The sequence below is a fragment of the Tympanuchus pallidicinctus genome, unplaced genomic scaffold (assembly GCF_026119805.1).
Source record: "Tympanuchus pallidicinctus isolate F22 unplaced genomic scaffold, pur_lepc_1.0 scaffold39, whole genome shotgun sequence".
NCBI classification, from domain to species: Eukaryota; Metazoa; Chordata; class Aves; order Galliformes; family Phasianidae; genus Tympanuchus; species Tympanuchus pallidicinctus.
In genome coordinates, this window is record NW_026294757.1 from 1,316,742 (window position 1) to 1,329,200 (window position 12,459).

A 12,459-nucleotide genomic window follows, 5' to 3' on the forward strand; every position below is an offset into this window, starting at 1 on the left:
ACCAGGAGCTCCCGGCACTCACAGGGCTCCCAGCCTGGCCTGGCTGATCAAGCCAAGCTCTCCTTCGCCTCGGCTGAATCCCTGGAAACCATGTCGGAAGCAGAGCTGCCCCTGGGCTTCAATAGGATGAACCGGTTTCGGCAGAGCCTGCCTCTGTCCCGCTCCACCAGCCAGACGAAGCTGCGTTCTCCAGGTACTCCAGCACTGCCCCAGCCTTATTGCATCCATGCACTGAGAAATGCAACCCCTGCCACGGTGCAGCATTGCTGATTGCATCCATGTGTTGGGAAATGCAACCCCATGGTGCAGCATTGCTGATTGCATCCATGTGTTGGGAAATGCAACCCCACGGTGCAGCATTGCTTATTGCATCCATGTGTTGGGAAATGCAACCCCATGGTGCAGCATTGCTTATTGCATCCATGTGTTGGGAAATGCAACCCCACGGTGCAGCATTGCTGATTGCATCCATGTGTTGGGAAATGCAACCCCTGCCATGGTGCAGCATTGCTGATTGCATCCATGTGTTGGGAAATGCAACCCCACGGTGCAGCATTGCTTATTGCATCCATGTGTTGGGAAATGCAACCCCACGGTGCAGCATTGCTTATTGCATCCATGTGTTGGGAAATGCAACCCCACGGTGCAGCATTGCTTATTGCATCCATTTGTTGGGAAATGCAACCCCACGGTGCAGCATTGCTTATTGCATCCATGTGTTGGGAAATGCAACCCCTGCCATGGTGCAGCATTGCTGATTGCATCCATGTGTTGGGAAATGCAACCCCACGGTGCAGCATTGCTGATTGCATCCACGCTCTGGGAAATGCAAATCCCTGCAGCATCATACCAGGACATGTGAGCCCAGCAGCTGTGGGGATGTTGGCTCAACCCCACTGCTCTCTGCTCGCTTTGCTTCCAGGGGTCCTCTTCCTGCAGTTTGGGGATGAGACGAGGCGTGTGCACATCACCCACGAGATCAGCAGCATGGACACCCTGCATGCCCTCATCGTCCACATGTTCCCCCAGAAGCTCACCATGGGGATGCTGAAGTCTCCCAACACCGCCATCCTCATCAAGGACGAATCCCGCAATGTCTTCTACGAGCTGGAAGATGTCCGGTGAGGGACAGACAGACAGACAGACCTGGGGGGCAGCTCAGGAGCACGCAGACCCAGATTGCTGGCACAGAGCACTGAGCGCATCCATCTCAGGGACATGCTGACGATGGAAGCCTCTCTGCCGTCCCCATCGGCGGGGGTGGGATGACCCCTGCAATGGGAAAGGGTTTCCTTGGAGATGGTGGAGGGCTTCGGGTTGGTGGCAATGCCCTGAAAAGACTCCTTGGCAGGTGGTGCTCATTCAGCTCTGCAGAGCCAAAGCAGCCCCTGGTGCTGCTGTCTTGTGCCTCCTGCCTGGGCACGGCCACCAAACCCCCCCCTGGGACCACTGACGTTGGTTGGGGCTCTGCGAGCAGCACGGGTGCAGCCCTGTGCGACTGCTGGGACTCTCCTCATGGCTCTGCCTCTCCTTCCAGCGACATCCAGGACAGAAGCATCATTAAAATATACCGAAAAGAGCCGCTCTATGCCTCATTCCCTGCCTCGCACATCACCAATGGTGACCTGAGGGTAAGGGGCTGGGGGCCAGGGGGGTGGGCAGCACCCCGGTGTGGGGCTGGGGTTGGTGCAAGGCAGGAGGGCGATGAGGAGGGCATGGCGATTGCATGTGTTGGTGGGAGGAGTCATGGCTGCCATTCGTCTTCCCCAGTCGTGGCATTGTTAAAAGAATGGATGTTTGGGGCCTGGCAGCGGGGTGTCATCAACGCGATAATTAGGGGATTCATCACGATGAATCATCCCGCCCTTGAAGGAGAAAGAGGGAGCTGCCATTTGCCAAAGCCAAGGGGTGACACGTGGGCTGCTGGTCCTCGGGGCTGCCACCCCCAAGGCAGGGAGAAGGTGACCGGGCACAGCAGGATGCAGCGCTGACCATCCTTCCTTCTTTCCACAGCGGGAGATGGTTTACACCTCCAGGGAATCCTCTCCCACCCGCCGCCTGAACAACATGTCCCCTGCCCCCCACCTGGCCTCAGGCTCCCCCCCACCCGTCCTGCAGTCCTCGTCCCCCTCCCGCTCCCGCATGTCCTACAGTGGTGGCCGCCCACCCTCCTACGCCGGCAGCCCGGTTCACCACGGCGAGCGCCTGGCCAGCCTTCCCCCAGCACCCGGAGTCTCTCCCAGCCCCAGCGCCATCCTGGAACGTCGCGACGTCAAACCCGACGAGGACCTGGCAGGGAAGAACATGGTGCTGGTGAAGAACGAGGGGCTGTACGCCGATCCCTACGGCATGGTGCACGAGGGGAGGCTCAGCATCACCTCCACGCAGTCTCTGGCCGGCATGGGGGACCCTTTTGGTTACTCGGGGGGGCTGTACAAGCGGGGCTCGGTGCGTTCGCTCAGCACTTACTCGGCGGCCGCGCTGCAGACGGAGCTGGAGGACAGCCTGTACAAACCCAATGCACAGATCTACAGCGATACCTACGGACCCGGCCTGGGTTTCCGCATGCCCCCCTCCTCCCCGCAGAAGATGGTGGAGGGGCAGAGCCCGCACAGCCCTTACTCGGGGCCGCCCAGCCGCTCCTCACCGGTCCGGCAGTCCTTCCGCAAGGATTCCTGCTCCTCTGTCTTCATGGAGAGCCCCGTCAGCAAGCCACGCAACCCCGGTGCTGCAGGACCTCCTGAGCTGTTCCCTGGCCCTGGGGACCGTCCGCTCTCGGGGTTCAGCTCCCCGGTGCCAGCCAAGGACACGGAAACGAGGTGAGAAAGGGCCCTGCTGAGGCTTCCCTGTGGAACTGGGCTCTGCTGGGTGGGTTGTGCTTGGGTATGACTGGGGAGCGGGGCAAGGTTCCCTATTGCCGGCCCTACAGAAGCACAGGGTCGGGTGGTGAAGTGCTGCCTCTAACCCTAAGAGTGTCACTACCTCTAACCCTCACCCCCTGTCCTCGCAGGGAGAGGATGGAGGCCATGGAGAAGCAGATTGCCAGCCTGACGGGGCTGGTGCAGAGTGCCCTGCTCCGTGGTTCTGAGGCTGAGACCCCCAGGTAAGGAGGTGGGGGAGGAGGGGGCAGGAATGAGATCCAGGGGGGGCTCCTCTGGGCCCCTCCTCTGTGCTCCATGTTCACCCCTTCCCCTCTTTTGTCGCAGTGAGAAGACTGAAGCCACCAATGGTGGGACTCCTCCATCAGCATGTAAGTGGCTGGGGAGAGGTTTGGAGATCCCCCCCCTCCAGTGGTCATCCCCACATCCTGGGGCAGTTGTTGGTCCTTGTCCCCAGGGGCCCCATCCCACGCTGGGAGTTCCAGGCTCACCTTTGTTCCAGGACAGAGTTGGTGGCAGTTCTAGGGACCAAGCAGCAGCACTGCTGGACTGGGACACAGTGGGGAAGGAGAGGGTTTGTGGGGAGCCCTCCCACCCAGGCTGCAGTTCCACATCCCAGCATCCTCCTCTCGTCTCCCCCACTCCACAGCAACCAGCCGCAGCGGCACGGGGACCCCAGTGCCTGCACCCCCCCCACCCTCTGCCACCAGCACGCCGGCAGGGCAGCCCACAGCCATCACCCGCCTGCACATGCAGCTGCACCTCCACGACCTGCAGCAGAACGCCAGCGACCTCCGCAACCAGCTGCAGCAGCTCAAGAAGCTGCAGGTTGGTACCGTGGGGTCACCCGACCCAACCCCTGGGGGCAGAAAATGCCCCTTTCCCGGTGACCTCGTGCAGGTCAGCCCACCCAGCCTTGCTTTGCCCCCCCCAAACCCCCCCAGCTGCAGAACCAGGAGACGGTGAAGACGATGCTGCGGCGGACGGAGACGGAGATCAGCGTGCGGGTGACGGACACCATGCGCAAACACGAGGACCCGCTGCAGCGCCAGCGCAGCCTGGTGGAGGAGGAGAGGCTGCGGTACCTGAACGAGGAGGAGCTCATCACCCAGCAACTGAAGTGAGCACGGGGTGGGGACCCTGCTGCCCACACCCCCCTCCCTGGTTCGCTTCCTCCCCATCCCTGGTGTCATCGTGGTCCCCGACGTGGCTCTCGTTTTCCCACCCTCCGTGGGGACCTGGTGCCAACCCGCCCTGCTTTGTGCTCGCAGTGACCTGGAGAAGTCGGTGGAGAAGATCCAGAAGGATCTGGCGCACAACCACCGCCTCATCCCAGTGCAGGAGCTGGAAGAGAAGGCCGTGGTGCTCAAGCAGCTCGGGGAGACGCTGACAGACCTCAAGGGTGAGCGGGGGCCACAGGGCTGCATCAGTGCTCCACCAACTACCAGAATCAACACAAGTCCTCCCAGCAGCTTGCTTGTGCTTGGCACTGCTGCCCCTTCCCCATGCTGTCGCCCACCCTGTGCGCACTGCTGTTATTCTGCTGCTCCTGCAGCTTTCTCCATTCCACGTCTCAGTGCAGAGTGGCAGAGCTCCGGATCTGGTAGCAGTCACTGAGGCAGCAAGAAGACACGAGGACAGTGGGGACAAGGGGAGGGCACAGGACAGGGGTGGCAGCAGCTCTGCTCTCCTGCTATGAGATTGCCTGACGCTAAGCAAAGGGAGTGAGCTGCTCTGTGTTCCCCCAGCAGCACATCTGTGGGTCCTGGTGACTGAGTGCCCATCTCCAGGGCAGCGTTGTGCCCGAGGGCTGCAGTCAGTGCCAATGGGAGGTGGGTTGGTGATGGAATGGCGAGCGCAGGGAGGTGAAGAGGCAGCAGCCCGGGCTCCCTGGGACCCTTCCATCCAGACACGATGGCAGCAGGGCTCTCGGTGACCCCGCTGTCCCCTCAGCCCAGTTCCCCAGCCTGCAGAGCAAGATGCGGGTGGTGCTGCGGGTGGAGGTGGAAGCTGTGAAGTTCCTCAAGGAGGAGCCGAACCGCCTCGACGGGCTGCTGAAACGCTGCAAGACGGTGACTGACACACTCACCCAGATCCGCAGGTGAGCTCTGCACCCGACCCCTGGTGCTGCCCCTGCTCTGTGTCCTCCCCGTCGTGGCATCCCATAGCCGGGTGTCCTGGGCGCACCTCAGGGCGCGCGGCCTTTGGGTGCTCCTGTGCTGCTGTCCTGTCTGAGTCGTAGATGAAAATTCCTGGAGCAATTGACAAAAGGTTCCTTTTTCTGCTCAGAAATTAGAAGGAAAAAAAAAAAAAGAATGGTTGAATAACCCAAAGTGGAACAATCAAGCCCAACCCCAGTGGATTGAATCCCATTCCTAACGCCCCCAGTGCTGCTCAGTGTGCATGTGGGAGCCCCTCTTTGAAAGTAGCTCCTTCCTTATTGCCCTGGAAAAATGTGACCGCGTATCTGGGTGCGATGGGAGCCCCGAACGGGGCCAGAAATCTCATTCTTGAGGAGCAGAGCTGTTGGGGTGGAGGAAACCATCTCCAGAGCTCACCTGCCCGTTCCCATTGGGAGACCTTTCAGCAGAGCTCACTGCTGGGGCAGGCCGTGTTGCTGGGCTCGCCCCGGGCGCTGTTCTAGCCTGGTTTTGTATGGAGATGAGCTCGTCTGATGGCGCAGCACACTGATCTGCCTACCTGTCACTCTCCTTCCCTAATAACTGCTGAGTCCAAAGGGCGATTTTGGGCAGATCTGACAGAGGGGTGGAATTTGGAGAGAGCTGCTTTCCTGCAAGGTTCGTGCACAGGGACGGGCAGGTGGAGGAGTTGGCATGCGCTGCTGTGGGAGAGCAGAACCTGGGGATGCAGATGAACACAGAGCTGCGTGCATTTGTAGAGGGCTCCAAGACAGTGCTGTAACCCAGCGCCAGCACTTATCCCAGCGAATGCCTTCCCTCTGTCCCCTGCAGGCAAGTGGATGAGGGCGTGTGGACCCCCCCCAACAACCTCAGCCAATCCCCCAAGAAGATGGCCCCCGAGACAGACTTCAGCAAAGGGCTGGAGCTGGAGATGCCCCCGAGCCCCCCCGTGAGCCTCCACCACCTGACAGCTGGCACTGAACCCCTGGGCATGCCCAGCTTTGGGCACAGCCCCCCCCAGACCCAGAGCCACCCTTCTAAGAGCAATAATCCTTCCCGGGCTCCAGAGATGGTGCCTGCCAAAACCCAGACGGGTCCTGAGACGCCCAGTAAGAAGAGCGCAGACAAAGCTGTGTCTGTGGAGGTAAAAGCCTGGGGGGGGTGGGGGTCCTGCCTGGGGGGCTCCTCTAATGGCTCTAACCCTACTGGAGCACCCAGCTGAAACTGGGGTGCATCCTCTCTAGTGGGTTTGGAGCTGATGGAACATTTTAATAGTGGAAAACCCCAAATACTGGGGAGATGCAAGGTGCAACTGGGACACGAGGGGAAGGGGGGGCTCCAGCACGGCCTGGGACGTCTCAATGCTGAGTTAGAGCAGCACTGGTGTGGGCTTGGCTGTGGGAGATTGTGGGGCAGCGGGATTCAGTGGGGCAATGGGGAGGTGATGGTGGGACAGCGGGGTCACACGTTGCCCATAAGGGCAGAGCTGCAGTGGGCTGTGCTGTCACAGGCTGCTGAGAGGGACTGGGAGGAGAAGCGGGCAGCGCTGACCCAATACAGTGCCAAGGACATCAACCGCCTCCTGGAGGAGACGCAGGCTGAGCTCATGAAGGCCATCCCCGACCTGGAGTTTGCTGCCAAGCACAAGCAGACCACGGGCAGCAGCAGCGCCGCGTCCACGCCGGAGCATAAACCATCCAAGCCTCAGCATGCACAGAAATCCACGGGGAAGGTGGATGCCAATGGCCGCAGAGGCTCAGGTACGGGGAGAGGAAGGGGGCTGCCTTGGGTTTGTGCAGGTTTGGGGACACGGATGGGGGCAGGGCTCGGTGCCAGCTCTGCTTTCTGCTCAGATGAACTGACGGTGCCGCGGTACCGCACCGAGAAACCTTCCAAATCACCGCCTCCACCGCCACCCCGCCGCAGCTTCCCCTCATCCCATGGGCTGACCACCACCCGCAGCGGCGAAGTCATCGTCACCAGCAAGAAGGAGCCTGGCTTTATGAAGGTGGGTGATGGGGCTGGGCACGTGGTGGTCACCCCGTGGGTGCAGCCCCTCACCGCTCGCTGCCCCACAGAAAGCAGAATCGGAAGAGCTGGAGACCCAGAAGCCACAGGTGAAGCTGAGACGGACGGTGTCAGAGGTGGTGAGACCTGCATCCACCCCACCCATCATCGCCTCTGCCATCAAAGATGACGACGATGAGGACCGCATCATCGCGGAGCTGGAGGTGAGCACAGCAGCGTGGGGGCACGGGAAGCGCAGCCCACCCAACTCCAGGCATCCGCAGGAGCAGCTCTGGGAGAGATCCCCACACAACAGCACAGTGGCTGCCATCCCCATCCTCACCCCATCCGTGGGGACACGGGGACGTGCAACACTGCGGTGACTGTCCCCATCCTGCCCCCATCCTCATCCCCGTCCACAGGGATGTGAGTGGCTGTCCCCATTCTCACCCCATCCCTGGAGGCATTCAGTACTGCAGTGACTGTCCCCATCCTGTCCCCATCCTCATCCCATCCACGGGGACATAAAGCACAGTGGGGCTGTCCCGTCCTCGCTCCATCCATGGTGACATGGGGACGGCATGATGCTCTCCCACCAGTGGCTGCCCCCCCCGTAGCGCTGAGCCCTGTCCTGGCTGGGCTTCATCTCTGCCCACCCTCTGTGCCTCCCTCCTCCAACGCAGCTGTTTGACTCCCCAGGTGTTTCAGAGAAGCTCTGCCTCCCCTTTCCTCCCCACGCTCCGTTACGATCCTCTCGCGGCTGCCGTCTCCCCTGGGCACGCAGACATGTGGCCCAATGGAGCCTCCGTTGCAGCCGAAGGATGGAAGGTAACATCCCTCCTCCTGCAGATCTCCTCCTGGCTGGCTGCACTTAACCACCGCCTCTCCCATCTCTTAACTCACTTCTTCCTTATCCGGTTTAACCAACTAATGGCTTCTCTTCACTCCTCTGCTCACTGCACTGCGCGTGTGGCACTGATGTGGCACCGACCGAGCACCAATGTGACACCGGGCTGCAGCCCTGGGGCAGAGGTTGGGGGGGAATCACTGCTCTGATGGCACTGAATGGGGCTGCAGATGGTGATGCACAGCACTGCAGGAGGGAGGGGAGGGGATACTGGGAGCCCTGGGCTGCATCTCACCTCTTTTTGTTCAGCAGGGCATCGGTCATGGGATGAAATAGAGCAGTGGGGATGGGATGGAGCAGAGCAACAGGGATGGAACAGAGCAGCAGGGATGGAGCAAAGCAATGGGGGTGGGATGGAGCAGAGCAACAGGGATGGAGCAGAGCAGCAGGGATGGAGCAGAGCAGCAGGGATGGAGCAAAGCAGTAGGGGTGGGATGGAGCAGAGCAGTGTGGTTGAGGTGGAGCAAAGTGGTGAGGATGGAGGAGAGCAGTGGGAACGGAATGGAACATAGTGGTGAGGACGGAGCAGAGCAATGGTGTCAGCAGGTGGAGCAGAGCAGTGGGGCAGGCGCTGGAGCAGCTGCTGTTCAGGGCAGTGCTGTGCTGTGGAGCAGAGGCCTCGTTGCTGCAGCTGAGGGGAGCAACTCTCCTGCCAGAGCATTTCTCCTGCAGGGCACGGCCTTCTGCATTCCCCTGGGTGCTGCACAGCTCATTGCACATCCCTGGGACTGTAACAGACAGGTGAGGGGAGGAAGGACAGGCTGTTCCAGGTGACTTCTTGCTGCTCAGGGATTTAAAGGTCTGGCACCCACTGCAGCTCATTTGCAAGGGCTCATCCCTGCCTTCAGATCTGCTGAGAGCAGCACGGGGATGAGCAGCAGAGGGCTGCACTGTGCTCTGACACAATTGTTGTGCTGGTGCAAGAGAAATCTCAGCCAGACCACGGCACTCAGGTTCCCATACTCATCAGGGAGGTGCAGCAGCACCAGGTCTGTTTTGCTGAAGACTCCAGCTCACTTGTAGCATAAACCTCCTCTACAGTTGCCATGCCCCTGTGTACACCCACGGGGAGTGCTGGAGCCCCTCCCAGGCTGAACAAATCCTTGCAGCGACGCCTGGAGGCACAGCAGGACCCGAAATAACCCGGCTGCTCTTCCCCAAGCAGCTGCCATCCCCCCAGCACGGCATCCCACGCTGCTCCCAGGCTCTTAATCTGTCTGACTTCTCTACCTAGGAGCTGGCAGCCCCAGCAGCCCCGGGGAGCAGGGCTTTCTCCCTCCCGCAGATTGTGCTCACCCACTGGGTGTCTGCACCGCCGTCTCCTGAACCCGAACCCGCAGTGGAACAGCACTGCTCTGAGCACGGGGATCCCGCTGGCCATGGAGGAGCAGGAGGGGAGCGCACAGCCGAGGCGGGGAGGAGAGGTGGAGGATCAGCCAGCAGCCCCAGCAGGTCTCCGTGTGCAGCTGGGAGTGCTCCAGCCACAGCCCTGCAGCCCCTGGGCACTGCACCCCGCATGCTGGGAAGGACACGCAGGTTCCCCCTGGCACACGGCGAGGTCCCGGCTTTCCCGAAGCACAGAGCGAGCTGGCCGGCAGGAGGAGCAAGTGGAAACCCTGCTCCAAACTCTGCCAGAAGGCACGAAGGCAGCAGCAAGGTTTCTCCTCGGTGCACTTTGGCTCCTTGTCCCCGAGGGATGGGCACGGCACACCCCCCCGGTGCAGGCAGTGAAGGGCACAGCATCGTCCCGCAGCTCCCTGATGATGCAGAGCCCAGAGATGGAGCTGGGCAGGATGCATCCCTCCCTCCTGGATGTGCACGGAGGGAGCAGCACAGCAGCACACCGGTGTCAAGAGCCAGGTGCCCCCCAGGCCTGCAGGGCAGCAGATGGAGCCAGGCTGGGCACCAGCCGTGCGTGGCAGTGCAGGACCGGAGCTCTGCTGGGGCTGAAGCGGGGGGGGTGGCAGCTGGGGGGTTCCACAGCCCCACTCCTCAGGGAAGGAGAGAAGCAGAGGGGTCCCCCCTACACAGCATGTCACCACGCAGCAGGGAGATCTGTGAAGGTGCCTACCAGAGACTGGGTAGCCTGGAAGAAACCATCCGTGAGCTGGAGATGACCATCAACGAGATCAGCAACCACCGCTCGGCTGAGGCTGCGTTCCCTGCAGGACTGCTGGGACAGGCAGCAGCCAGGGATACCAGCCAGGAGTCTGAGGATGGTGTGGGGCACAGTGAGCACTGTGACGATGGCACTGCCCTGGATCTCAGCCAGACCAAAGCTGATGCTGCCAAGAGTCCAGCCTTGAGCCACACCAAACCGCCTCTGCTTCCCAAGCCGCAGCTCGGCTCGCCTCAGGTTTATTTCCTGTTACTCCTCTTGCCGTGCTCTGCCCTCGGATCTGCTCTGATGTCTGCTCTTCCTCCACCTCCACCTGCTCCCTCTCTGTGACTCTACCTCCAGGTGCGGCACCCATCTCCTTTTGGAGCTGATGCGTAAAGGCAGCAGCACCAGCACCCACCTGCCCACTGCCACCTCGCACCTTCCCGGCTGTGCACCAGCTCTGGATCCCACCCTGGTGGCTGCACTGTGCCATGCAGGTGCAATGCTGCGCTCACAGCCTGCAGCTCCATTGTGTCAGGAGCAGCATTTGGCAAAGGAGCCCTCATTTGAGCCACCAGGGGTTGGCTTTGGAGGGGGCCGATCCACCCTCCAGGCAGCGGGTGGCAGAAGGCTCCCATGCTGCTGCCGTTACTGGTTAGGGGGCACGGACCCCCCTGGGCTGGGGCTGCCACCTCAGACCCTACGAGGGCAACTGCTGTGTGCACATCCCACACCTCAGGGTCCATCCCGGCTGCTGGGCACCCAAGGAATGAGCTCTGTTGGTTTTGCCCGTGGTGCCGGGTGAGCAGAATGGGAACGCAGCGCTCCTCTCCATCCCGTTTTGCACAAGCACTTTTCCGAGGAGCTGCGGTTACGGTGCGACTGCAGAGCACCAGATGTTTCTCCTAATTAAATCACAGCTCAGGCTCCCCAGCGCCGTCCAAATGGGTTTCTGCTGGAATCTGCAGCAGCCACTGGGTTTGCTGAATGACTGGAAAAAGGCTGTGGGGTTGGGGGGGGGTGGAAAAACCACCCCCAGCTGCGCATAAGTCAGCCCTGCTCCTTTATTAACAATCAGTGCTGCTGAATGAATCTCCTTTTTCATTTGCAGCAATTATCTCAGCCTTGTTTCCTGGTAGCACCGGGCCTCTCACTGCAGGAACAGCCCTCTCCGGTGGGTGTAGCTGCAGGTTCTCCTCTGGTCTGGTCCTGGAGCAGAGCCATGGGGTGGATTTATGGCCGTGGCTGGCATGCGGGCTCCCAAAGCAAAGCTGAGAGCAGGGCTGGGCAGGAGGGGCTCTGAGCTGAAATTCGAGCACCAGGCCCAATCCAACGCCTGCCTGGATGTGGGGGGATGCAGGTGGGAGATGGACCCCCTGTGCAATGGCTTCAGGGGTTCCAAAGGAGCACAGAGGGGGTGCCAGAGCACAGGCAAGGAGGACAGGCACTGACATTCCATGCAGGCAGCAATGCTTCTGATTTGACCCCAGAAACAACCTGCTGCCTCTGCCCTGGTGCAGCCAGAGCAATCGTGCGTGTGCTTTTGGGGCGGCACAGCAGTGCCACTTTGGCCACCAGTCCAGGCTGGCACAGGGCAGGTGGGCTTTTGGGGTGCCAATACAGAGCGCTCCTCCTGCTGCTGCTCTTGCAAGTCTTTGTATCTCAACCCGTGCAACCTGTTAATAAAAAACCTCTGCGTTCCCACTGTCGCCGTTTCCACCTGGAATCTTGCTTCCATCTGCCGTCGCCTCCTGTCCTTTTTTCGGGCTGGGTGCTTTCCTCTTACCGTCCACCCCCCAGTGTTTGCTCCTCACCCCCGTGTACGTGGCAGCAGGGGCTGGCGGTGGGTCCTGCCCGCTCCCTGGGCTCCTGTGGCACACGGAGCTGATGACCCCTCCTCAGCTGCCGTGATTGTGGCAGAGCCCCGCAGCCCCGTGGTGCTGGGAGGACTGGGATCCCACAGTGCCTGGCTGCAGGCTGTGCTGCTGTGGGTTTCCCCCTGTTCCGAGCTTTGTAACCTCCCCAAATTCTCTGTCCCAACAGAGTGGTGGCGTTTCCATCCCGCCCATGAAGATGGTGAACCCGGCATCCAGGCTGAAGCAGAGCCAGCAGGGCAGCCCCGACAAGAGCAAGCACATCAAGCAGAGGATGGAGTACATGAGGATCCAGGGACAGCAGCAGGTAGCCTATCTCTAGAGCAGGTTCCCAGCAGCAGGGCCAGCTGCAGGCTGCCCACGGCCCCTGCTCCCCCCTGCACTGTGTGTTATGGGGCGGTGGGCACGGGGTTACTGCAGTGGGATGCTGGGGTGGGGGATGCAGCTCTTTGCGGAGCAGAGGGTGCAGGAGGCACTTCTGTGCCACGCTGGGGGAGCCCAGCACCTGGAGCTGTGCTGAGGAGGGGGTGCTGTGGGTGGGGGCTGGAGC

General features: G+C 61.2%; 1 protein-coding gene across 11 annotated transcripts in view; it reads left to right on the forward strand.

Annotated features, from left to right (window-relative positions):
* The window catches only part of SRCIN1 (SRC kinase signaling inhibitor 1), a 39,408-nt gene that overhangs the window by 24,767 nt on the left and 2,182 nt on the right, over positions 1–12,459 (forward strand). For 7 of the 11 annotated variants that reach the window (XM_052700222.1, XM_052700223.1, XM_052700224.1 and 4 more), the window contains 17 exons: positions 1–193; positions 923–1,121; positions 1,538–1,631; positions 2,014–2,819; positions 3,011–3,103; positions 3,207–3,250; positions 3,529–3,707; positions 3,824–3,999; positions 4,151–4,281; positions 4,833–4,980; positions 5,852–6,164; positions 6,531–6,780; positions 6,874–7,028; positions 7,099–7,251; positions 7,727–7,855; positions 9,169–10,290; positions 12,079–12,216. In XM_052700222.1, coding sequence (XP_052556182.1) covers positions 1–193; positions 923–1,121; positions 1,538–1,631; positions 2,014–2,819; positions 3,011–3,103; positions 3,207–3,250; positions 3,529–3,707; positions 3,824–3,999; positions 4,151–4,281; positions 4,833–4,980; positions 5,852–6,164; positions 6,531–6,780; positions 6,874–7,028; positions 7,099–7,251; positions 7,727–7,855; positions 9,169–10,290; positions 12,079–12,216 — 4,323 coding nt within the window. The remainder of the gene's footprint in view (positions 194–922; positions 1,122–1,537; positions 1,632–2,013; positions 2,820–3,010; positions 3,104–3,206; positions 3,251–3,528; positions 3,708–3,823; positions 4,000–4,150; positions 4,282–4,832; positions 4,981–5,851; positions 6,165–6,530; positions 6,781–6,873; positions 7,029–7,098; positions 7,252–7,726; positions 7,856–9,168; positions 10,291–12,078; positions 12,217–12,459) is intronic. The other 4 variants (XM_052700230.1, XM_052700231.1, XM_052700233.1 and 1 more) reach the window with 2 other exon arrangements.